This window comes from Rana temporaria, chromosome 4 (genome assembly GCF_905171775.1).
Source record: "Rana temporaria chromosome 4, aRanTem1.1, whole genome shotgun sequence".
NCBI lineage: Eukaryota > Metazoa > Chordata > Amphibia > Anura > Ranidae > Rana > Rana temporaria.
The window spans coordinates 56,759,149-56,784,106 of record NC_053492.1 but is presented as its reverse complement, the minus strand read 5'-3'; the positions used below and the strand labels follow the sequence as shown (position 1 = coordinate 56,784,106).

Sequence of the window (24,958 nt, the reverse complement as noted above, 5' to 3'; positions counted from 1 at the left end):
GCTTGCAGGACATTAGAAAAAGTCCTGCAAGCAGCATTTTTGGGGTGGTTTAGGAGTGCTGTATACACTGCTCATAAACCCCACGCTAGTGGGGGTAAAAAGCGTCTCGCTAGCGATCGCAAAACGCTGCTAAAACTAGCAGCGCTTTACCACTAACACGGCTGTGGCTGAGTGTGAAAGGGGTCCAACACTAGATTCAGAATACTTTATTAATCTCAAAGGGAAAATTACTACCGTGGGGGCTAGTGTCAGTGTCTGCTCTGGTAGGAAGCACTGTGCTGTGCGTTCTAGCATATTTCATAATTTTTTATTTTTTTTTATTTGACATGCCACATAGCAACACTTCAAAGAAGCACAGTTCATTGCCATCCAGTGTGCTGAGGAAAAATGCAGACATGCTGCATTTTTTTTAAAGCGTTTCTAAACCTACAACAGTAAAATCAGTCTGTACATGCAATAAAGCATGCTGGTTACACTCACTAACCTAAGGGGTTAATCCTCTGCATTGTGTAAAAAGGTTGTATGATCCTGTCTTCTGATCCTCCCCTTTTTCCACTGTCCCCAATCCATCGCCTGACACAGAGCATTGGAGGCACTCTGCACATTAGGGGTGCAATAGATCATTATTGATCCAAATGGGTTGCTGCGTTCTGGTTTACACACCACGCGATCCGCGGCCATAGGAAAGGCCGCAGCTTCAGCCATTGGTACACCCGGCGGCCTAGGTGAGCTCCCCAGAGCGGCTCGCTGACAGGGGGGAGATGTGGACATTACAGGTGGACATTACAGCGGGGAGGGAAGTTGACGAGGACATTACAGTGGGAGGGGGGATGACGTGGACATTACAGCGGGGGGGGGGGGGGGGGGATGACGTGGACATTACAGCGGGGGTTGGGGGGATGACGTGGACATTACAGCGGGGGTTGGGGGGATGACGTGGACATTACAGCGGGGGTTGGGGGGATGACGTGGACATTACAGCGGGGGTTGGGGGGATGACGTGGACATTACAGCGGGGGTTGGGGGGATGACGTGGACATTACAGCGGGAGGGGGGATGACGTGGACATTACAGCGGGAGGGGGGATGACGTGGACATTACAGCGGGAGGGGGGGATGACGTGGACATTACAGCGGGAGGGGGGGATGACGTGGACATTACAGCGGGAGGGGGGGATGACGTGGACATTACAGCGGGAGGGGGGGATGACGTGGACATTACAGCGGGGGGGGGGGATGACGTGGACATTACAGCGGGAGGGGGGGTGACGTGGACATTACAGCGGGAGGGGGGATGACGTGGACATTACAGCGGGAGGGGGGGATGACGTGGACATTACAGCGGGAGGGGGGGATGACGTGGACATTACAGCGGGAGGGGGGATGACGTGGACATTACAGCGGGAGGGGGGATGACGTGGACATTACAGCGGGAGGGGGGATGACGTGGACATTACAGCGGGAGGGGGGGATGACGTGGACATTACAGCGGGAGGGGGATGACATGGACATTACAGCGGGAGGGGGGATGACGTGGACATTACAGCGGGAGGGGGGGATGACGTGGACATTACAGCGGGAGGGGGGATGACGTGGACATTACAGCGGGAGGGGGGATGACGTGGACATTACAGCGGGAGGGGGGATGACGTGGACATTACAGCGGGAGGGGGGATGACGTGGACATTACAGTGGGGGAGATGACGTGGACATTACAGCGGGGACTATATATGGTGGTGATTCGAAAAATGATCCGAGACTCTGATCCGAGGAACGATCCGAACCGTGAGTTTTTTAATCCGTTGCACCCCTACTGCACACGCTCAGTTTTTTTTTAAGATTAAAGTGGAGGTTCCCCCAAAAACTTTTAACATTAGATTGATGCTCATTTTGGGAAGCAGAATCGGGTTTTTTTTTTTTAAATCGAAGCAGTACTTACCGTTTTAGAGAGCGATCTTCTCCGCCGCTTCCGGGTATGGGCTGCGGGACTGGGCGTTCCTATTTGATTGACAGGCTTCCGACGGTCGCATACAGCGCGTCACGATTTTCCGAAAGTAGCTGAACGTCGGTGCGCAGGCGCCGTATTAAAGCCGCACCGACGTACGGCTTCTTTCGGCTACTCGTGACGCGATGTATGCGACCGTCGGAAGCCTGTCAATCAAATAGGAACACCCAGTCCCGAAGACCATACCCGGAAGCGGCAGAGAAGATCTCTCTAAAACGGTAAGTACGGTTTCGATTTTAAAAAACACACCCGATTCTGCTTCCCAAAATGAGCCTCAATGTAATGTTAAAAAAAGAAATTCGGGTGAACTCCCGCTTTAATGTAGTTTAACACGATTTTAGTCCCGATCTAGACCTTTTATGAATTTCCTCAACTGGCTCTTGCCGATTTCAGGGTAGAGAGATCACCAACAGTGGAGTAGACTGCAATGTAATTCACAGCCCTGGAACCATAATGAAGAATCTCTCCCAAAAAATTTTAGGGAGAACCCCCGCTTTAAGCAGAGAACACACTAAATAGCTTTTCCTGCACCAGAATGCACCGAGTACGGGACACTAGTCTACAAAATTAACCCGTTAGGATCTCTTTAACGGCTTCAGGATTTAATATGTTAAAGATAAAAAACACTTAAAATTTATATCACAAAATTCCTTATCAATTTCTCATTGATAAAAAAAAAAAAAAAAAAAAGATTAATAACCCAATAAAGGCATTTGCTGTTACAGTATATATCCCTAATCTAGCCAAGTGTGTGCAATCATGTCTGATCATCGTGCCAACCAATGGATGTGCGCTCATGCTTAGTGTGGTCAGTTTGACTTAAGAAAGCAGAGGGACTGGCAGGTACACCAGGGATTTCACACAAAGAAAGCAATACAAAGAGAACCGGATACTTTTTAACACAAGTACATGATTCAACAGACACATCAGTAATATGAAATGTTGGGGTAACATTGGGGGCATACATCTTCACACGAGAGTAGAAAAAATAAAGTCAAATTGCGCCCCATGACATGCTCTCAAGAACAACACTTGAAGGCCTCACACAAAGGGGGGGGGGGCACAAGGAAAACAGAACCCAAGGATTCCACCTAGCAACAAGGTCACCTGTTGTACTGCACCCTGAAGTGTTGGGGGGAGACCAAGGACCAAGCCACCATGGGAAGCAGCCTCCTACGGTGGCACACAGAGAAGAGAAAGAGCCCAGAGAACCAGCTGGGAACCCCAGAAGAGGAGGATTGGGGCTGCTCTGTGCAAAACCATTTCACCATTGCACATCTCTGCGGTTTTTAGTTTTTGCGCTATAAACAAAAAAAGAGCGACAATTTTGAAAAAAAAAAAAGCAATATTTTTTACTTTAATAAATATCCCCCAAAAATATATCTAAAACTTTTTCTCTTGGTTTGTATTCTACATATTTTTGGTTAAAAAAACAAACAAAACAAAAAAAAAAACGCAATAAGCGTATATTGATTGGTTTGTGCAAAAGTTATAGCATCTACAAAATAGGGGATAGGATTTATGATTTTTTTTTTTACTAGTAATGGCAGCGATCTGCGATTTTTATTGGGACTGTGACATTATGGCGGACACATCAGACACTATTTTGGAACCATTGTCATTTATAAAGCGATCAGTGCTATAAATAGCCACTGATTACTGTGTAAATGACACTGGCAGTGAAGGGGTTGAACACTAGAGGGCGATCAAGGGGTTAAGTGTGTCCTAGGGAGTGATTCTAACTGTGGGTGGGGGGCAGGCTACCACTGACATGACAGAGATTACCGCTTCCGATGACAGGGAGCAGTAGATCACTGTCATGTTGCTAGGCAGAACAGGGAAATGCCTTGTTTACATAGGCATCTCCCCGTCTCACGATCGCCATTGAACACACAGGGACCGCAGATAGGCTCCCGCAGCGGGCGCACACCCGAGACAAATTCAAAGGGACGTACAGGTACGCCCATTTGCCTGGACGAGTCATTCTGCTGGCGTATGTGTGTGTGCGCGGTGGTCGGCAAGTGGTTAAGAAATGACGATTTCATTTATGCTGGATACCACACACATCACTCTTCCCGACACCACAACTCACAGTTTACAGCTACCTCCATTCCAGATACAAGGCATTCTGTAAATGGACAAAGGGAGGAGGAGGAGATTCTTCACTGTACTGTAGCAGGAAATGTCAGTTACACAGCCAGAAGAGGAGCAATGCGTGTATTATCCAGCATAAATGAACCTGTCATTTTTACTGGAAACAGCAGCCATCTACAGTAGACATAGGATACTAATCATTAAAGTGGATGTAAACCCAATTTTTTTTTTTTTATGTCACAATGTACAGTATAAGATTTCCTATCATCTGTGCCCAGTCTTGCCACACAGAGTTAATCCAGCTCTGAGCAATCCTCTTATTGTTCAGTGAACTAAAACGGACTTACAGAGAAAAACCTTAGTCCGTTCCGCCCCCTTGCTGTGAGTGACAGGTTATTTACATATCTCATGCATTAGCCTGAGACAGGCATTATTTTTTAATTCCCACCCCCACTCCTTTTCTGAAGTCATGTGGTTTCTGGATTTTGACTGGATGTTAGTGATCATAGCAGAATTTAGTGTAAGGAATACACAGGAAAAAATGCATGTTGACAAGGGGAGCGTAGAGGAGGGCGGGGAGTCTACTGACATCACGACTCCACCCACCGAGCTCCAGACAAAAAGACCCACCCACAGAATCTGCAGTTTTCAGTTCTTATAACAGACATGTAGGAGGCATCTATATCCTTATAGATCAGCACTATGGCAGTAGTTTAAAAAGGATGAGAGAGGGTTTACATCCACTTTAAAAAGTAACTTATTTCAATTCAGTTTCCAAAAAAAAATCCCTAAAATTTCACATTAACAAGCTGATGACCAACCAGCTGACCATCCTCACTCAGAGGAACTAATGCAACATTTCCATGTAGAATCCCTTGCAAGTCAAGTCATCTGCTGCTCAGTGTTTGTGTTTGAATGGTCATTAGAGAAAAATGTTCCATGTAAGAGACACATAGCACACATACTATACACATAAGCCAAAGAAAGAAGGATCCAGCAGGAGACATGCGCTCACCTCTAGCCTTTTCTCCAGCGAGTCCACCCTGTCCTTCTTGCTTGCCAGGTTGGCTCGGGTGTAACGCCCTTGTCCAGGCAGAAACAACACCTGGCTGTAACATTCCTCCCACACCTGATTGAAGGCGTCCAGAGAGAGGTCTCCATGTCCCATTCCTTGTTTGACCACCTCCATCTCTTGCTTCAGAAGATCCTCTGCCTGAAAACAAAAAGAAGCAACGAGGGTCAAGAAGATATACCCCTGTTGGAAGTCAACATGCGGTTTAATATCATAGTTCTGGTATTTCACTCCCTGGAGGACACAGGCAGATGGGCCCAAAGTTGGAATTTAACCAGTTCACATCAAAGCTTTGTAGCATCTTTCGGAAGAATAGTTATATAGTAGAGCTGCACGATTAATCGTCAAGAATCGTTATTGCGACCTTTTTCCCGTTGCGATTCTTGACACAGGGTTTTACGATCTTTGACATGAAAAGAATTTTCTCTCTACTCTCAGCCAAAAGTCAAAGTCTGTGCAATCTGCCAAGTCTGTGCAGCCTGCCAAGTTTTGAAAACATTCTTTATCAGTGGAAAATTAAAAGGATCACTAAAGGAATATTTTTTTTTGCTGAAATGACTGTTTACAGGGTATAGAGACATAATAGTTTACTGATTCCTTTTAAAAACGATTAAAAATAGATAAAAATCAATCATATAATGTGCCTCTTAGATGCAAAAACAAAACTGAAACTAGTTTAGTCTTTGCATGTTATTTTATGCCTCTGTGCTGGACAGTGCCATAGAGAGTCATGGCTAGGAAAACGAAACTAAAGTCTCCCATGACTTTTTCCATAAGGAGCCAGACAACCAGGAAGTGTCCAGAACAGAGTAGTATTACAGCAACATCAGAGCAAAAATGAGCAATGAGGACATGAAACCAGGACTGCAGTAAGGGAAAGGAAGCTATTTAGCTAAAAAACCGAGGTATCTATCTTTAGCATGAGCGGTCCTGTACACGATAATGGCGGTCTCCGCGGCGGATTCGCCGCGAGATCGCCGTTATCAGTGGCGGGAGTGGGGCCCTCCCGCTCCCGCTGCTCTCCCGCGCCCTCCGCCGCTTACCGTAGCCGTTGGTAGCAGCGGAGGCGATTGGGACCGTTCGGCAGCTGTGTGGGGTTGCGAGTGAAGGAAAAATCTCCTTCGCCCATCCACCATAGCTCTGCTGGGCGGAAGTGACGTCAAAACGTCAGTCCCGCCCAGCCTCTTAAAGAAACATTTTTTTGAGCCCAGATCTCATATTTAAGAGGACCTGTCATGCTTTTTTCTATTACAAGGGATGTTTACATTCCTTATAATAGGAATAAAAGTGATCAAATTTTTTTTTTTCAGTGTAAAAAGTAATAAAATAAATAAAAATAAATAAGAAAACAAAAACATTTTTTTTTTAAAGCGCCCCGTCCCGTGGAGCTCGCGCGCAGAAGCGAATGCATACGCGAGTAGCGCCCGCATATGAAAACGGTGTTCAAATCACACAAGTGAGGTATCGCCGCGATCGTTAGAGCGAGAGCAATAATTCTAGCCCTAGACCTCCTCTGTAGCTCAAAAAATGCAACCTATAGAATTTTTTAAACGTCGCCTATCGAGATTTTTAAGGGTAAAAGTTTGACGCCATGCCACGAGCGGGCACAATTTTTAAGCGTGACATGTTGGGTATCATTTTACTCGGCGTAACATTATCTTTCACAATATATAAAAAAATTGGGCCAAGTTTATTGTTGTCTTATTTTTTAATTCAAAAAAGTGTTTTTTTTTCCCAAAAAAGTGCGCTTGTAAGACCGCTGCGCAAATACGGTGTGACAAAAAGTATTGCAATGACCACTATTTTATTCTCTAGGGTGTTAGAAAAAAAAAAATTATATATATATATATATATATATATAATGTTTGGGGGTTTTAAGTAATTTTCTAGCAGAAAAAACTGTTTTAGTCTTGCAAACACCAAATCTGAAAAACACCTAAGGTCTTTAAGTGGTTAAGTCTAAACATTGTATCACATTGACTTTTACATCAAAGGAATAAACTTCTGTATGTAAATTAGGAACGTTTAACCACTTAAACACCAAACCTTTTTCTGACAGCTCTTTTCAAGTTAAAATCATTATTTTTTTTTGCTAGAAAATTACTTAGAACCCCCAAACATTATATCATTTTTTAGTAGAGACCCTAGAGAATAAAATGGCGGTTGTTGCAATATTTTATGTTGCACTGTATTTGCGCAGCAGTCTTTTTAAATGCATTTTTTTTGGAAAAAATTACTTTAATGAATTAAAAAAAAAAACTGGCCAGTAAAGTTAGCCCATTTTTTTTTTTGTATAAAATATAAAAGATTTTACGCCGTGAGAATCGTGATCTTCATTCTAAGCAAAAAAATTGTGATTCTCATTTTGGCCAGAATCGTGCAGCTCTATTATATCGTTTAAAAGTTTGTATATTGCATCAATTACTTCAATCCCCCCCATCCTTGTTGGATGACTTCCTGTCCAACTGCAGGGGAATGTACACTTACTGCATGTCTCCAAGTCTACTATAGACACTATTCTACGGCTTCTCTGCTTCTCCTTAGAGCTAGAGGCAATCAGGCTCTGATGCCAACAGTGGTGGATATGGTTTATTTCCTAAGGCTGTATTGGTTTTGGTAAAGATCAATATTATAACCACAGGGACCGTCTCAAAACGGTTTGATAAAATATCTAAACAGTAAGTTTCTATATTCCAAAAAAAAAACAAAAAAAAACATTTATTAAATCAACTACAGAGGTTTCAATGTAGAGAAGAAAAAAAAAAAAGCAAAAGATCAAACTTTACAAACAGAAAATACACTACAGTTCCCCTTCGAATACTATAGGCCGCTTACAGTACCATTTCCATTTTAACCACTTCAGCTCTGAAAGATATTACCCCTTCATGACTAGGACATTTTTTTGCTATTTAGCACTGTGCTATTTAAACTGTTAAATATACTGTACCCAAAGTTTATATCATTTTGTTTTCACATAAATAAAAAGTTTTCTTTTGGTGGGATTTGATAACCACAGGGTTTTTTATTATTATTATTATTATTATATAAACGAGCAAAAGACAAAAGATTTTGAAGGAGAAAAAAATTGATTTTTTACTTTCTGCTATAAAACATATACAATAAAAAAAAAAGTCTTGAGCAATTTTAACCAAAATGTGTTCTGCCAAGTTTTTAATTATCTATATATATATAAAAAAAAAACACACTATAAAGTGCTTATTGCTGGTTTGTGTGAGTTATAGTGTTTACAAACTTTGGCATATATACTGGAATTTCTATCTTCCAATTTTCTTTTTATACTACGAATGGTGGTGATCGACAACTTATAATGGGAATGCAATAGTGCGGTGGGCAATCTGACACAGACGCTAGGGGGGGAACTGACTAACCGGCCACTAACATTATAACAGTCAACTATAAATGGTCACTGTACCAATGAAACTGGCTGGAAAGGGGTTAAAGGTGTTGGAAAGGCAGAAGGTTTTTTTTTTTTTAATCTTAACGCATTAAATGTATCAAGGTAAAAAACCTGTGTGTAGCAGCCTCCCAGCACCCCCCCTAATTATCTATCTGAGCCCCTTCTCTCTAGCGATGTCCACAATCCCCTCAGCCATCCAGTACACTCCTCGTGATTGGCTGAGGTAGAGCAGCGGCGCCATTGGCTCCCACGGCTGTCAAAGTCAGTCAGCCAACCAGGGGAGGGGGGATGAAAGAGGGATGAAAAACTGACAGATCTCTCCCTCTGTACAGAGCTCTGTGTTGTTTACCAACACAGAGCTGTGGGCTGTGATCGTACACAGCCGATCAGCAAGTCCCAGCCTCAATTTGTGGACAGGCTCCCGCTGTGTACAAATACAGCGCGTGCCGACCGGGGGTACCAAGAAGTAGGCAGCGATGTACAGGCACATTGTTTTGTCTACAGCGTCTGCAGTACATTGCGGGAGGGGGCTAAGTGTTTACACTGAAAACAATGCAACAATGCCAATTGCACTGGACTGGTTCATTATTGCTGCCATTCTTGGCACTTTTAATGAAGTATATCTAGTATTCGTCACATTCAACTGGAGTTGTTCTGTAATGCTACTAAACCGCATCTTTATTTTCAAGAAGATTAAGGTGTCCCAAGTAAGGATGAGCTCAGGCGTGTTCACAGCCCGCACGTGTAGAGCCCACCAGGAAGTCGGCATTGCACAGCACCAAGACATTTCTCGATCTCTGCAGCCACGGATCGGGAAAATGTCTCACTGCCTGCCTGTGTAGAATGCTGTGCAGTGCCGACTTCCTGGCGGGCTCTACACGTGCGAACACGCCTAAGCTCATCCTAATTAAGGTGTGGATATAAATGCTGGGGGTATCTTCCCGACTCTAGGAACCAAAGAAGTGCCCAATTTACAAAACCTTTTTAACATTACACAATGGGGAAGATTTACCTAAACTGGAGCACTCAGAATCTGGTGCACTGTGCATGCTAGCCAATCAGCTTTTAACTTCAGCTTGTTCATTTAAGCTTTGACAATAAGCCCAGGTTCACAATGGGCTGCAGGAATGAAGCCATGCGAGTTCAGTTGAACTCGCACAATTTCACTCCCGATTTCGCCCGCGATTTCAGAGATATCTGTGCAGGTTTCTACACAGATGTCAATGTAAATCGCGGGCCAAAATCGCAAAAAGTAGTACAGAAACTACTTTTTGAAATCAATGCGGCGTCTCACCGATTAGGACGGTGCCATTGGCATACCAAACCACATGTCAAAATGCACCAGTGCACCAGTGTGAACCAGGTCTAAAATTTGGAAGCGGATCGATTTCTATGCAAAGCTTCACCAGATTTTGCACGCTCCAGATTTAGTAAATCCCCCCAAATGAATCCAGAGCAATTATTACTGGATATACCATGACCTGATACCTGAACAGACAAACAAATAAGACTTTCCACAACACTGAACAACCTGTTCTATTAAATTCAAGAGGTACTAGAAGCCCTGAAATACTTTTTCTCTCTTTCATGGCAAAAGCCACAGCTCGAGGTTCTTGCAGCAGCTGGTCACATGACCAAACTACATTGGAAAATGTTATCGCTGCTGTCAGTTTAGATTGGCTGACCAGTTTTCTTCCGGTAGGAAATACTTGTGGAAGTCCTTGGCATGTGGTACCGCATAGAAAAAGCCCCAAACAATCAAATAAAAAAAAATAAAAAAATAAAAAAAAGGCAAATATACATATACATGTGCTGTTATAATTTCTGTATGGTAAAGTACAACCATTTAGCAGAGTCAGACTATCAGATAGAGCTAGGCTTCCCAGCACTGCATCATAAGATGTCGTCATTTCTTTTACTTACATATTTTTGCTCTTCTTGAGACACTTTTTCATAGGTGTTCTGTTCCAAGTAGGTCACATGCTCGGCGTTGGTTGTAACAGAACTTGGCATCTTCCCTTTCTTGCTTGTTGCATTGTCCCCAAACGGATTGTGGACAGAGTCATAGTGAAGCATTGTGATCATTTCCTTTTTGATGGTCTCTTCAGCTTTCTGCAGCTCTGTCAGTGGTGGCTCTACATTCCCAGGCCTCAATATCGTTTCATTTACCTAGGATACAGGACCAACATTACAACTTCAGACCTGATGGAAACCTCCAACGTTCGGCAGGTAATGCCCAAGTGAAACCTCCAATTTAAAACACAACCTACTGCTCTAGTACCCTGCTGTCACCTCTTCACACTTGCCTTTGACACTTTAGGAAAAGGAGGGAGAGGTTTCTGAGAACTCCATTTCATAGAGCAGTGATGGCGAACCTTGGCACCCCAGATGTTTTGGAACTACACTGCAGAGTGTATGAGCATCATGGGAAATGTAGTTCCAAAACAACTGGGGTGCCAGGGTTCGTCATCACCGCCAGACTATTCAGCACACCCTAAAATTTGGCAACTCAATGCATTTAGGCATCTAGACATGGTGAAGACTACTTTCTGAAGTTCAAACCGAGCATCAGAATGGGGAAAAAGAGGGATTTAAGCGACTTTGGACATGGCAAGATTGTTGTTGCCAGACAGGCTGGTCTAAGTATTTCAAGAACTGCTGATCTACTGGGATTTTCCCGCACAACCATCTCTAGTGTTTACAGTGAATGGTCCGGAAAAGAGAAAATATCCAGTTAGCGGCAGTTGCGCAGACAAAAATGCCTTGAAGCAGAAGCCCACACCAGGAGCCACTCCTGTCAGCTAAGAACAGGAAACAGGCTACAATTCGCACAGGCTCACCAAAATTAAATAGAAGATTGCAAAAAATCTCATGAGTCTCAATTTCAGATGGTAGGTCAGAATTTGGTGTAAAGCATGGATGCATCCCGTCTTGTATCAACGGTTCAGGCTGGTGGTGTAACGGTGTGGGGGATTTTTGCATGGATCGCTTTGGGCCCCTTAGTACCATTTGAGCATCGTTTCAACGTCATTGACCACGTGTTGCTGACCATGTATATTTTTCAAGTAGCGTCATCTATGCACCACTATAGTGTATCTATTATGTTTATTAGTATTTACTTGGATTGAAGGAATTTCATTTTTAGCTACAGGGTCACAAATTTCTTTAGGCACATCCCATACTCTTGAGGGGTGGGGGAGCTGTTGCAAGTTGCAAAAAGGAAGCGGGGGACTCTTTAAGTGCCCACGAATTTTGCATTAAAAGCATGTCAAGCTTACATTGGTGTGATGAGCAGTGTGGTGGGTGGGCACAAATCATTGTCTATATAGATTAACTGATAGCTCCCTATTTTTACACATTGTTTATTAAGTTTTCAGGCAAGTCTCACAAATAGTATTTTTTGTTTTTTTCTGTTCATGTTTTGCTATAAAATGCCATGTACTTGTATTTGTGCAGTGGCATTCCCAAGGACATATTGATTTTATTGACTAGATTACCAATGTTTTGGATCAGGGTGGTGCTGTTTTGGAATAAACTACCAGCAGAGGTAGGGAGACAGTCAACAGTAAATGGCTTCAAACATGCTTGGGACAAACCTAGATCTATACTCGGACAATAAAGTTAAAGTGGAGTTCCACACAAAAATGGAACCTCTGCTTTTCGGAACCCTCCCCCCCCCCGGTGTCACATTTGGCATTTTTCAGGGGGAGGGGATGCAGATATTTGTATAATACAGGTATTTGCCCCCACTTCTGGGCATAGACTGCCACGGGGGTCCCCCCCGGTTGTCTTCTGGGAAACACACAGGTTCCAGAAGACAGTCGCGAATGCGCAGTAGGGAACCAGGAAGTAAAGCCGCAACGCTTCACTTCCTGATTCCCTCACAGAGGATTGGGGCAGCCGAGAGCCAATCGATTGATCGGCTTCGGCTACCGATATTGCGAGCACCCTGGACAGGCAAGTGTCCATTAATTTTAAGTCAGCAACAGCAGTATTTGTAGCTGCTGGCTTTTAACACTTTTTTCCACTTTAATGATAAAAAAAAAAACGGGGGAGACTCGAAGGACCTCTTGTCTTTTATCTGCCATTACTTTTCTAAATACAGGCCTCAGCCCAGGTTTCATAGTAAAGTTGGTACAGTGGTTTTAAACAAATCCAAAAGGATTTGCTGGAAAACATTCACAACAGTTGACAGGGCAGCTCCTGACATTCAATGCAGTGAAGCTGCCCCATAGACCCTGGGAATCCATTGGGGATTGTCACTACACAAGCCAACAGAAGCTTCCCTGCCAGATGTATTTGTGTGATCTACACTATACATTCTGAGCAAGATTCCACAGAAGATGTATGAAGTAGTTGATACAGACTTGATGGGCCACTGTTGTCACCCTCAGAGTTCTATTTTGAATACAGGTTAGTTACATTTAACAAACTAGCGCCTCACAGTTCAATTGTTGAGCACAGAAGGCTCATTGTTGGGTGTAATTACATCGCGTGCAATGGCCAGCTTACTAGAAAACCAAAAATGAGATAGACTGCAAGAGATACTGTCACTTTGCCCATGCAGAAATGTTATTGTCTTCAAGGAGACTTTTCTCTTTTTTTTTTGTTAAGGGTTCCTTAACCAATAGTTTTCCAGCCAAGATAGACGAAGACCCGGACAGCTTAACAGATTTGCCTGCAGCATCTGATGGGCCTGTCCCTGTCTATTAGCAGGTCTTTGCAATGCTGACATCTTTGGGAATCCATTGCGTAGAAGCACTAAAAACAAATTTCTGCTAGAAGTCATACAAGATTTAAAAGGCAGTGGTTAATTCTAACTTTTCCTGCTGTCTATGGAAATGCATAATATAATAGTCCATTTTTCCCCACAAGTTTCCTTTCATTTTTTGGATTCCTTCGATGTTTAAAACTCAGGTGAATGAAATATAGACAAGTACTGGTCTTGCTCACCTCTGATGGCCTGGGTAAGTCCCTCTGTACCGCTCGGTGCCTTTGTTTTAACTCTTTGGCCCGCTGTGCATCTCTTATTGCCTAAGAAATCAAACAATCACATTATTCATAGGCCATTTCTAGAAAATCTTATTCTTTAAGATGAAAAAAGGCATCAATGGGGGGGGGGGGGGAAACACACACACGGCATACACAAGTATTCATAGAGCTGAAATATCTCAACAAAGGTTGCATTAGGGGTGGGAGAAGTCTTGCTTGCCAGAATTTAATATTTTTCTCAACATAACAGTAACCAACATCATTGACTATAAGGCTACATGTACACCCTGCCTACATTTACTGTTGCCGCGGGAAAACACAAAACGCTACAAAATTACGCCACAATTTTGCACTTTTCCCGCGGTTGATGGTCAAAATGTTCCTATCCTGAACGCGATTCTTCCACTTTCAAGAGAGGGAGGTTGAAGCTCACCTAACTGCAGCAGCTCCTAAACTCTGCTAAAAGCCTTTGTGTACATAGATAAACAGGCTGTTATGTAGTTGAGTTCAGGAGCTTTGGCAAAAGAACGCCAAAAGCTTGTAAACTCAAGTTTAAGATCTGTAGTGTACATGAAGCCTAAGCAAAGAGAAATTATACTATACTCCTGCTGACAAAAAAAGTATCTTACAGGCGATCTACATGTGTATACATGTACCCAAATTTACAGCCTGCGCTCTTATGAGGCGGAAAAGGAAAGGAAGGAACCCGAGGAGTTCAAATTGGGACAAAGGATTGGTCAGGACTGCAGTCTTCACCTTTGTTATGAATAATTCTTAAATGGTATTAAAGCAGAGTTCCGCCGTAAAATAAATAATATTAAGAGTCAACAGCTACAAATACTGCAGCTGCTGACTTTTAATATTAGAACACTTACCTGTCCTGGGCGCCCACGATGCTGGCACCCAAATCTGATCCCTCCCTCGGCTCTCGGGTGCTGCCGAGGCCATCTTCGGTAAGGGAAATCAGGAAGTGAAGCCTTGCGGCTTCACTTCCTGGTTTCCTACTGCACATACGCGACTTGTGCTGCACTTCGTCACGGACCCATGTGTCTCCCAGAAGACAGGCGGGGGGACGGAGTAGGCGCTGGATGTGGCGTAGGTCACTGCGGTGATCTATGCCTGGAAGTGGGAGCAAATACATGGATTACACAGGTATCTGCTCCCCTCTCCCCCTGAAAGGTGTCAAATGTGACACCGAAAAGAGGGGGGGGGGGGGGTTGGTTTTCCAAAAAGCGGAAGTTCAATTTTTGGGTGGAACTCAGCTTTAAATATAGTGTAAAAAGATAATAGGCAGATGACATGACAGATGAAAAATAAAAATCTTTTTTTAAAAGATGTGTATTTTTCATATCATCTGCCCATTATCTTTTCACACTATATTTAGAGACCTTTGTCCCCATTTGAACTCCTCTGGTTCTTTCCCCTCCTTTTTCTCCACATGTCTGAGTTCAGGGCCTAAGGAAAAGGTGCCACCCCCATTGGGTGAGTCGGTATCCCCCACTTGTATTGAATGTCAAAACTAGTCAACAAATTGGTCCTCTGGAGTTGATTTGAAGCCTCCTTTTCTTTTATGTTGCGCGCCTATGCGACTCCTGTGCGATTCAGTGTGCTGTGAATTTTCAGCTTGTTTTAATGGACTGAAATAGCACAAAATGAAGTTCAAGCACTACTTTTCAAAGACGCACCTCACCAAATCGCACAGATCTGGTGCAGGCAAACGCACTGTGTTTGGGATCCTTATTAGTGGTGTTGTCAAGAATATATTGACAACTGCAGCAGAAATCACAGGCAGTGCGATTTGAGTGCAGAGTGGACAGAACACAGCCCTTAAGGAATTAGTCTTCCTGCACAATGATGGGGCCAAGAGGGAATTAGGATGAATGAGTATCTCACACACCGGGGCTTTGTTTTTGCCTAAAGTGGCTCAACTCATTGTAATATAATAGAAATATGGAAGAGAATGTAAAGAAAATGTAAAATATTACATGATTTCAAGGAAAAATACTCAAAATACACCATACTTTTCCTTTAAAATGTATGACCAAAGATTTTTAAGCTTTAGATAAGAGTAAGGAAGAGTTTCTCCATTAGAGAGATTTACCCTCACATCCTGTCCTAACTACAAGGTTTCACCATGCAAAGAGGAGAATAAATCTACAATGGAAACAAATAAAAGCCTATTGTTAAGGCAAAGGAAGGCTAAAGCCTATGTTCAGCTATTTATCGGTGCACATGTCCCTGTTGCAAATTTTCCCTCACTGATTAATCATTTTAAGAAGAAGAAGAACAGGAAACCTTAATTTTCTGTTCTGACGAAAATTATTCATCAGTGAGAATTTTGTTTTATAACAAAGTCCCAAATGGCAATAAAACTAGACTAAACAGTTTAAAAAAACAAAAAACGTTTTGGCTTAGGCTATACCTAAAAGCATGCAATGCCACCTATCAACACATAATGCTAAGTCACTGCCTCACAATTAGCAGCAGCGCCTACCACATGCCTGTTGGCCTGTCTATCAGATAGGTGGTCAAACAGTCAACTGAAGGAGCTTCCACGGCAGTCTGACAAAACTGCTTCTAATTGAAAGGCAACGGCTTAGCGCTGTCTCCCTGAAACAGAAGTGCTGTCGTTGGCAGGATCTCTGGGTAAGAAACTTTTCAGCAGATTCACCAGTTTAAGAAACTGGGAGACATGATGCCGAAACATACTGAGAAACAGATGTAGGCTTTACATATACCGACACTTTAAAATGAGCACAATAAAATTACTTTAGAGATACATCGTCTCTTGGGCAACATAACACTTCATGCCTTTCCTTTAGGTCAGACAGAGAATGATCCCCACCTGTTTGCGAGCCTCGATATCTGCTGCATCTTCTACAAACATCTCTTCATTGTCGCGCTCTTCCAGTTCCTTCTCAGCATTTTCTGGCAGGACAATCTCAAAGTCATTCTTTGGGGTTGGTAGAGACATTAAACCAAGGCGTAGGTGTTCTCGGGATTCTCTTTCCTTTGTGTATATAATGAGATGCGTTATAGGGTTAGGTAATGAACATTCAATATTCACTCAACAGCAAAACAGGTTAAAGCCAAGGCAATTGAATTAGGACCTAAACCAGAGTTTCTCAGTTCTATAAAAAATACACATCATACATTTTCCACGATGATCTGCCACCAACACCTACACTCGTGAGACTAAGGGGGGATAGACCACCCTCTTATGAGAAGACTCTTACCAGACAACGATGTAAAGTAAGCATCAATCAACAATCTCTGAGGTCATCTCTGAATGGATATCTCCTCACGCTCATTCGGCAGCACAGGGGTTGGATCTCACACTATATAACTTTTTTCAACAGCACTTAGAGCAGTCTTGTGACTTCTAATGTACAACCTGCTTCCAGCGTGAGGTGAACACAGCTCCCCTAGGCTCCTGCCATTGTGATCAATTTGAGGGAGGCGCGTTTTAGATCTCATATTTTTTTTATTTCACTGTTCCCAAAAGCGCTTGTATTTAGGAAGAGCTAGTGCTGGATATTTGTAACTCTACTTAGGTACATTCAGGCTGGGTTCACACTATTGCAAATAGGATGTGGATTTCACCGCATCCAATTCGCATGTCAGGAGATTGTGTCACTCTATGGAACTGGTTCACACATCTCCGGAGCGGCTAAAGTGCAAACTGCACAATTGTGTGAATTGCATCTTCTAGTCTGAATTCAGCCAAAAATTTGGACTGAAATGGGACCTGAAGTTGAGAAAAAGGATACACCAGACTCCTGCTGTGAGCGGCTCCGTGCTGAAGTGTGAACCCAGCCTTAAAATTCTGTCTTATCCTTTCCTAATCAGTTTTTGATCCAGTAAAGGGTAAAAAATAGAACCTGGCTGTCCTCAAAATCTTGTGTTAAATTCAATAGTTATAATTAGGGTTGGTAAGAACTTCCAACTTACATGCTAATGGTAATTATTATGTCTATAATGCATTGCCTCATTAACAGTCTAAAGTGAATGCTGGAAAAGCAAACAAGATGCCAGAATCTGAACAGAGGCATGGTCCTATTCGTATATACCATACCACCAAGTATTTCAACTCTGTATTTGGCAAGATTTTGGCTTTAAAGATGCAAAAATAAAGTCCTTTGCTGTTAACCCTTTAATTTATCATTCGGAGGACCTTTGCAATTCATGACCAATTATTCAGCTAAAGATATACTGCAAAGCGCTAAAGCACGCTACAGCAGTTAAGCAGCAATGTACATATTTTTTCCTTTGACAGCATCGGTCAGTATGTACACAGTGCCCTCACAAAAGGCGTGCAAGGTCTTACAATTTTTTTTTTAGAAAGCAGCCACAGCCCAGGTAGAAAAACCTTTCCCCTGCCTGCAGAGAGATACTATTGTCTTCTGTTTCTCCGTTTCTGGTCTCAACTTGAGAGAGTTCCTGGCACAGACTCAGCATGCTGTGTGAGGACCACTGCAGAGAGACCGCTGCTTCTAAACATGGAGCAAGGTTCCTTTGCTATAGCATGCTGGCAGGGGCGAGACTTTTCTACTTAGGATGTAAATAAAAAAAATAAAAAAAAATTCACATATTTTGTTTTGATGCACCTGGAATGTGTTTAGCAAATTTAAACTGAAAGTTTAACTAAAGCCCGGATAGAAACATTTCTAAGAATAGACTGCAAACAAAAATAAAAGACATATAAAAGTGCTTTTTTACCAATTGCTTTATGTAAGCTGGGTCATTATAATCTACAGATCCGTCCTCTGGATTTATGTTCAGCTTGTCTCGCAGTGGTGTTCTACCTGGTGTGGTGCCAATAACTGGCTTTGGAGTCATGCCACTACGAGGGGTTAAACCGTCAGTGCTCTGGGAGGGCGTTCTAGAAAATAAGATGGTTAATGCAGATCAATAATTAAAATTGTACTTATACATTTTTAACCAATAACCAGAGTGAATTCTATTTAGGAGGTTGTCACCAAAAAGTAATACTTTTTGATTACAGGTGGAACCAAGTGGAATGAGTAAGCCCCTGGTTTCTGATCAGCTTTGAATATCACAAAAATTGTGATTTCATCCATCTTCCCATCTTTGCATTGTCTTAGCTGCCCTGGTTACCTTATCCATAAAATAAAATGAATACAATTGTAATTGATGCAAGCCACAACTATGCCACTGTCTGATTGAAGGATCTAGTGAAGTAATGACAGATGAATGACTAGCAACTCCAGGAGTCATCCAGAGACCAACAACCTCGAACAGAGAGGTTGTCCAGAACTCTGCCCCAACCCAGAAGACTAGAGCCTATTGTGACAATCTTACAACATAAAAGAAAGAACAATTCTACACCGGAGAAAGCGAGATTGGACATTTGAAGTCCTTGCTATCAAAGGAAGCAAAAAGTTGCATTAATTGAGACAGGAAAGCTTGCAACACAGAAGAGAATTATTTTTGTAAGATAGGAAAGAATTTCAGGAACGAGGGGGGCTTGAAAAAAGCCTCCTCAGCAGGCAGTTCCAGATAAGACTTGTAAAAATTATAAAACGGTACTCTTTTTCTTTGCCAAGCTCAACCTTGCACAAAGTGCAAACTAGGTCTTAACTAGAAGATTCACTTAACATCTATAGGGTGACTGTCGTCCTTTTTGGTGCAGACATTTTTCCAGTGCTCATTCAGACTGTGGGTGGATTGGACCGGGAGCCCCGAGACCATTTGTGCCACTCACCGCTTCAAGATCTTGATTTACTTAGAACTACAGTCTGAATATGAGCGGGACTGTGGGCGTGTACCAGATGAAATCAGACTAATAGCTTGACCACCCAACTATGCTGTACAGTGGGCAGATTAAACCAGGAGCCTGGGCCTCTCTGGTCCATCTCCTGGTGTTAGATGGACAAGCCAGGAGTCCAACTCATCCCATAAACTATCACAGTCCCATCCACACTGCCACCCATTCAGACTCTAAATCCCAGGGCATGATGAGATTTGCAGTGTTCGTATGTGGTGACCAAGGATGAGCTTAGGCGTGTTCGCAACTCCATGTACCCACCAGGAAGCTGACACTCCACAGCACTAATCACAGGTAAAGACACATTTCCTGATCTGTGGAGCCGCGAATCGGGAAAGGTCTCACTGCCTGTGATTACCGCTGCGGAGTGTCAGCTTCCTGGCGGGCGCGTGAAGTTGCGAACACGCCTGAGCTCATCCTTAGTGGTGACAAACACTAACAAAGTAATGTCGCCACCTCAGAGATCCCTTCTCCTTGAGCCCAGGGATAGAGAAAATTCTGTGTAAAGAGATCACGTCACAAATTTTTAAACTGTGAATTTTGCACACGGCATGCGTTTTTAATCCAAATCAAATTAGCAGTTTTGCCTAACTAACTACACAGGGCTAATGTGAAAATGTTATCAGAATCCCAGAGTTCTTCTTTAAGCAATTAAAAAGCATGAAATGCGTTTGATTTGCGTCTATAATTGAACATTTTGAGCAGTAATCTACACGCAGCATAAATGAGTCATCTGGCTATTAAATGTGTATACCCTTAAAACTTCAGCAGCCTTGTAAATGCCTTGCTACCATGACTACCACTGGGATGAGCTGCTGGATCAGCGAGAAAAGCAGCCACACACTTTAGCCGATTGCAAATAAGCAGAGTGTTTTTTCTCACCTGAATGGTGTTGTGGACAGCACCGTGTTTGGGGTCTGCACCACTTGTCGCTGCGGAGTTACCCCTGTGAAATCACTTTCATGGAGGGGCGTGTTAAGCCCACCTTTTAAAGGGGTATCAACATTTGTAAGTGCCATCAAGTTCTGTGCTTCCTGCAAAATACAGAAAAAAAAAAAAATCACATCATGTTCATCAAATCCTCAGTTATGTTTGATGCTCACGGCAGAATAAACATTTATATTTGTTAGCGCAGAAGAAAAGTGCACATGTATAGGTAATTATAGGTTACTGTAAACTGCATTACAGGGACTCCGTATATATTGCTCAATTGTTATGAATGCCTAACTTTGATAATATATTCAGCTTTGGATATACGAAATGTGCAGGTTGTGTTACTGCAGTGGAGAGCACAGAAGCATGTATTGGTACAGTGACAGTTCTGGTGGATGCACCAGTGCAGTGGCAACGACCACAGAGGTTGACATTGGTGCAGTGGCAAGTGAAGGGCACGCAGGTGAGATAAATGGCATGAGGGGTTGGTGTGCAGGTGTGGGGCAACACGTAGAACGGGGATCAGCTGAACTTGAGACAGCATGGGGGTGGGGTGAAGGTTCTTGGCACTGTGGGGAATGCAAGCACAGTGGTGATGGGGGTAGAGGTGCTGAGGTTGTGGTGATGAGGGGCTGGTTACAGGAGCTGTCAGCTGTAAATTCAGAGGCAGTCTTCTTGGCCAGCAGAAGAGACAGAGAAAGTTGGTGGTGTGAGCTGCTGGGCTGGAGATTACAATGCCTGTGTAAGCCACAGCAGAGGTTAGCTAACATGGCCAACATAAGTCCCACTGCAAAACAGACTCACCTTCGGGACCACAGTGCATCTACCCCCGGACTTGTGGATGACACATTTGAAAGTTAACGCTAGAAACAATGTTAACACCTTAGTTTTGTAAGCGCCTTGAGGACAGGGACTGATGTGAATGTATATGTAAAGCGCAGTGTAAATTGACAGCGCTAGATAAGTACCAAAAAAACAAACACACATTTGCGCCGGCTCCGGACGGCCCTTTAAGGTATTTGGCATTCTGGGAGGCAGGGCTTGTGACTATGTGAGCACCGTGATTGGCTGTCACATGATCGGAAAATGCCCAATCGGAAGCTTTTTGTGAGATGCCGGTCACTGTGTCATATACGTGTTTATGTCTGAAAAATGTAATTATAAGAATACTTGATGAATTGGATGATACAAAGTGCAACATTACCTGGTGTCCGTGTCAAATGACTGTCAAGAGCTTTGCCTTTCAGAACACCCAAGATTCAGCCATAACAGCAGTTTATTATATGCTGGTCCAGTTACAGTTAGGTCCATATATATTTAGACACAGCCACAATTTTAGTTTTTTTCAGGTATTTACCAAAACATAATTAAGCTATAGTTATATAATGGATATGGGCTAAAAGTGCACATCCTAGTGATTAATGTGAGGGTATGTAAATCCAAATTGGAGGAAGTGTTTAGGAATTACAGCTCTTAAAGCGGAGGTTCACCCTAAAACAATTATATACCATTACATCCAGCATACTGCCGACATGTACAGTATGCTGTTTTTTTTTACTTATTTTTTCGCTGTACATACCGTTTTATCGTTCTTTTTCTTTTCTGACTCCCGCGGGGAATAGGCGTTCCTATGAGGAGCCGTAGATGATTGACGTACGTCTAAGGCGCGTCACGCGTTCCAAAAATAGCCGAACTGGGACTCGGCTCTATACGGTCACTGCGCAGTCAGCTTCTAGTCTGTGCGCAAGCGCCGTGTAGAGCTGGGTCCCAGTCCGGCTATTTTTGGAACACGTGACGCGCCTTAGCCGTACGTCAATCATCTACGGCTCCTCATAGGACCGCCTATTCCCCGCGGGAGTCAGAAAAGAAAAAGAACGATAAAACGGTATGTACAGCGAAAAAAAAAAAAAAAAACAGCATACTACACATGTCGGCAGTATGCTGGATGGAATAGTATATAATTGTTTTAGGGTGAACCTCCGCTTTAAAAGGGGTTGTAAGGGTACAATTTATTTTTTGAGAGTGTCCCGACTCTCCGGTAGTCCAAGGAGGGGGCGAGCACAACACTCCACACCAGGGAGAAAGCCTTGCATTACTGTGTGGAGTTACAGACAGAAGAATTTCTCAGAAGAAATAAGGACATTACAAAGCAAAATGGAAGGATGAGGTAAGTGAAGGAGGACTGCACTAAGGTAAAAGAAGCTATTTAGGAAAATAAAATTGTACCTTTACAACCCCTTTAAGACTAGCCAATCCCCCCTCCCCCTTTTTCAAGCGACCAAAAGTAATTGGACAATTGATTCAAAAGCGTTTCATGGCCAGCTGTGGGCTACTCCTTCGTTATTTCTTCATCAATTAAGCAGGTAAAAGGTCTGGAGTTTATTCTAATTGTGGTATTGGCATTTGGAATCTATTGCTGTGAACCTACATCATGCATTCAAAGGAGCTGTCCATGCAAGTGAAACAGGCCATTGTAGGGCTTCAAAAATGGACAAATCCATCAGAGAGATAGCAGCAACATTAAGAGTGGCCAAATCAACAGTTTGGTACATTCTGAGGAAAGAAGAACGCACCGAGTTCAGCAACATGAAAAAAAGGCTTGGACGTCCACAGACGACAACAGTAGTGGATAATCGCAGGATATCCTCTATAGTAAAGAAAAACACATTCACAACATCCATACAAGTGAAGGACACTCTCCAGAAGGTGGGCATATCATTGTCAAAGTCTACAATCAAGAGAAGACTTCACAGTAGCAAATATAGAGGGTTCACCACAAGGTGCAAACCATTCATAAGCCTGCAGCCCGATTAGACTACCAAAAAAAAAAACACCATCTAAAAAAGCCAGACCACTTTTGTAAAAGTATTCTTTGGACAGATGAAACCAAGATTAATCTGTATCAGAAGGACAGGAAGAAAAAAGTGTGGAGAAGGCTTAGAACAGCTCATGATCCAAAGCACACAACATGACCTGTAAAACATGGTGCAGGCAGTGCGATGACATGGGCATGCATGGCTTCCAGTGGCACTGGGTCATTGGAGTTAATTGATAAGTCAGAAGCAGCCGGATGAATTATGCGTTTAGCGATATACGGTTAGCCCAGTTTCAGCCAAATGCAGCAAAGTTGATTGGATGGCGCTTTACAGTACAGATGGACAATGATCCAAAACACTGCAAAAGCAACCCAGGAGCTTTTGAAGGAAAAGAAGTGGAAAATTCTGCAATGGCCGAGTGAACCACCTGATCTCAATTGAGGCATTTCACTTGCTGAAGGCAAAACTAAAAAGGCAGAAAAGACCCACAAAGAACAACTGAAAACAGCTGCAGTTAGAGCTTCGCAAAGCATCAGAAAGGAGGAAACCCAAGCATTTTGTAATGTCCATGGGTTCCAGACTTCAGGCAGTGATTGGCAGTAAAGGATTATCAACAAAATATAAAAAAAATGAACATTTTATTTATGATTATATTCACTTGTCAAATTACATTTGAGCCCCTGAAAATGGGGGACTGGGTATAAAAATGGTTGCAGTTCATAACATTTGTACTTGATATTTATGTTCAAACCCAGGAAGTAAAGCTGAATGTCTGCACTTAAAATTAATTTGGATGGTTTCATTTTAAATAAAAGTATGAAAATTGTGCCCGAGATTGGGGTTACAAAAAATAAATAAATTCATCATTAGACTTTTAAAAGCCATAATGCACTGCCGATTTATCTATGTTACCTGCAGGATGCGATCTTGTGCGGCAGGAGTTTTGGGCGTCCTCAGGGCGATGCTGTTATTGGCAACATTATATTCAGAAAGCAACGTGCTGGATGCAGAGTTTGTGATTCCAGATTCCTCTGCTGTCTGGCGGGCAAGCTCGCTGGCTTGGCCAATCTTTACAACTTCCTCCAGCTCTGTGTCTGATATCTGAAGAAGAAAAAAAAATAAAGAATTTTCTTACACTACAATTAACATTTCTGTAACACAAAAAGGATAAGAATTCCTGGTGCTAGGCGGACTCTTTCACACAAGAGGGAATTTAACACAATTTCCACATTTTCTGGCATAAGTGAAGCCTAGGGGTAGCACGTATTATGGCACAAAGAACTCTGTGGCCAGTAGAGTAAGGCTATGTGTAGTCCACCATAATTCTGACAAAATAGTTTGACACGAAAGCACAATCCAACCAAAAGCGGTTAGGTACGCCAAGCTACATTAAAATATTTTTTTTCCCCACAATCATACTTACCTAGGTGTGGGAGGGTGGTTCCATGGTGACGTCCCCTATTTAAAATGCAAGCTTAGGTATGCGTGTACCCGCTTCAGAAGACGCGTTTTTACGAAACGTGCGTAAAGCGGATACACGCACACCCACACGCACTTCCGGGTTGACCGGAGCACGAGTGCTGTGCTGGGATTTCTGCTACACTGCAGACAGTGATTTTTAAAAAAATTGATTCCTGTATCATAGCCTGTGGCTATTGTTCATTTTCTGTTTTATATTTTTATTTTTGTACTTTTTCTGTATTACTTACCCTCTGCACGCCACGGTACTAGTGGTCAGTGCAAATAAATTACCACTGTTTTAAAAACATACTACGCTATGCGAGCCTGTCTTTTTTCCCGGAGGAGCCTGGACTATTAAGGGGATCCCTGTCACCCGCACG

General features: G+C 42.9%; 1 protein-coding gene across 1 annotated transcript in view; it reads right to left on the bottom strand.

The window, feature by feature from the left end:
- Window positions 1–24,958, bottom strand: part of CDC5L (cell division cycle 5 like) — a 75,941-nt gene that overhangs the window by 18,188 nt on the left and 32,795 nt on the right. Inside the window, exons 8-14 of the mRNA XM_040348431.1 lie at window positions 24,030–24,218; window positions 20,251–20,402; window positions 18,300–18,462; window positions 16,426–16,590; window positions 13,542–13,622; window positions 10,512–10,757; window positions 5,114–5,311 (exon numbers count right to left, since the gene is read on the bottom strand). Coding sequence (XP_040204365.1) covers window positions 5,114–5,311; window positions 10,512–10,757; window positions 13,542–13,622; window positions 16,426–16,590; window positions 18,300–18,462; window positions 20,251–20,402; window positions 24,030–24,218 — 1,194 coding nt within the window. The remainder of the gene's footprint in view (window positions 1–5,113; window positions 5,312–10,511; window positions 10,758–13,541; window positions 13,623–16,425; window positions 16,591–18,299; window positions 18,463–20,250; window positions 20,403–24,029; window positions 24,219–24,958) is intronic.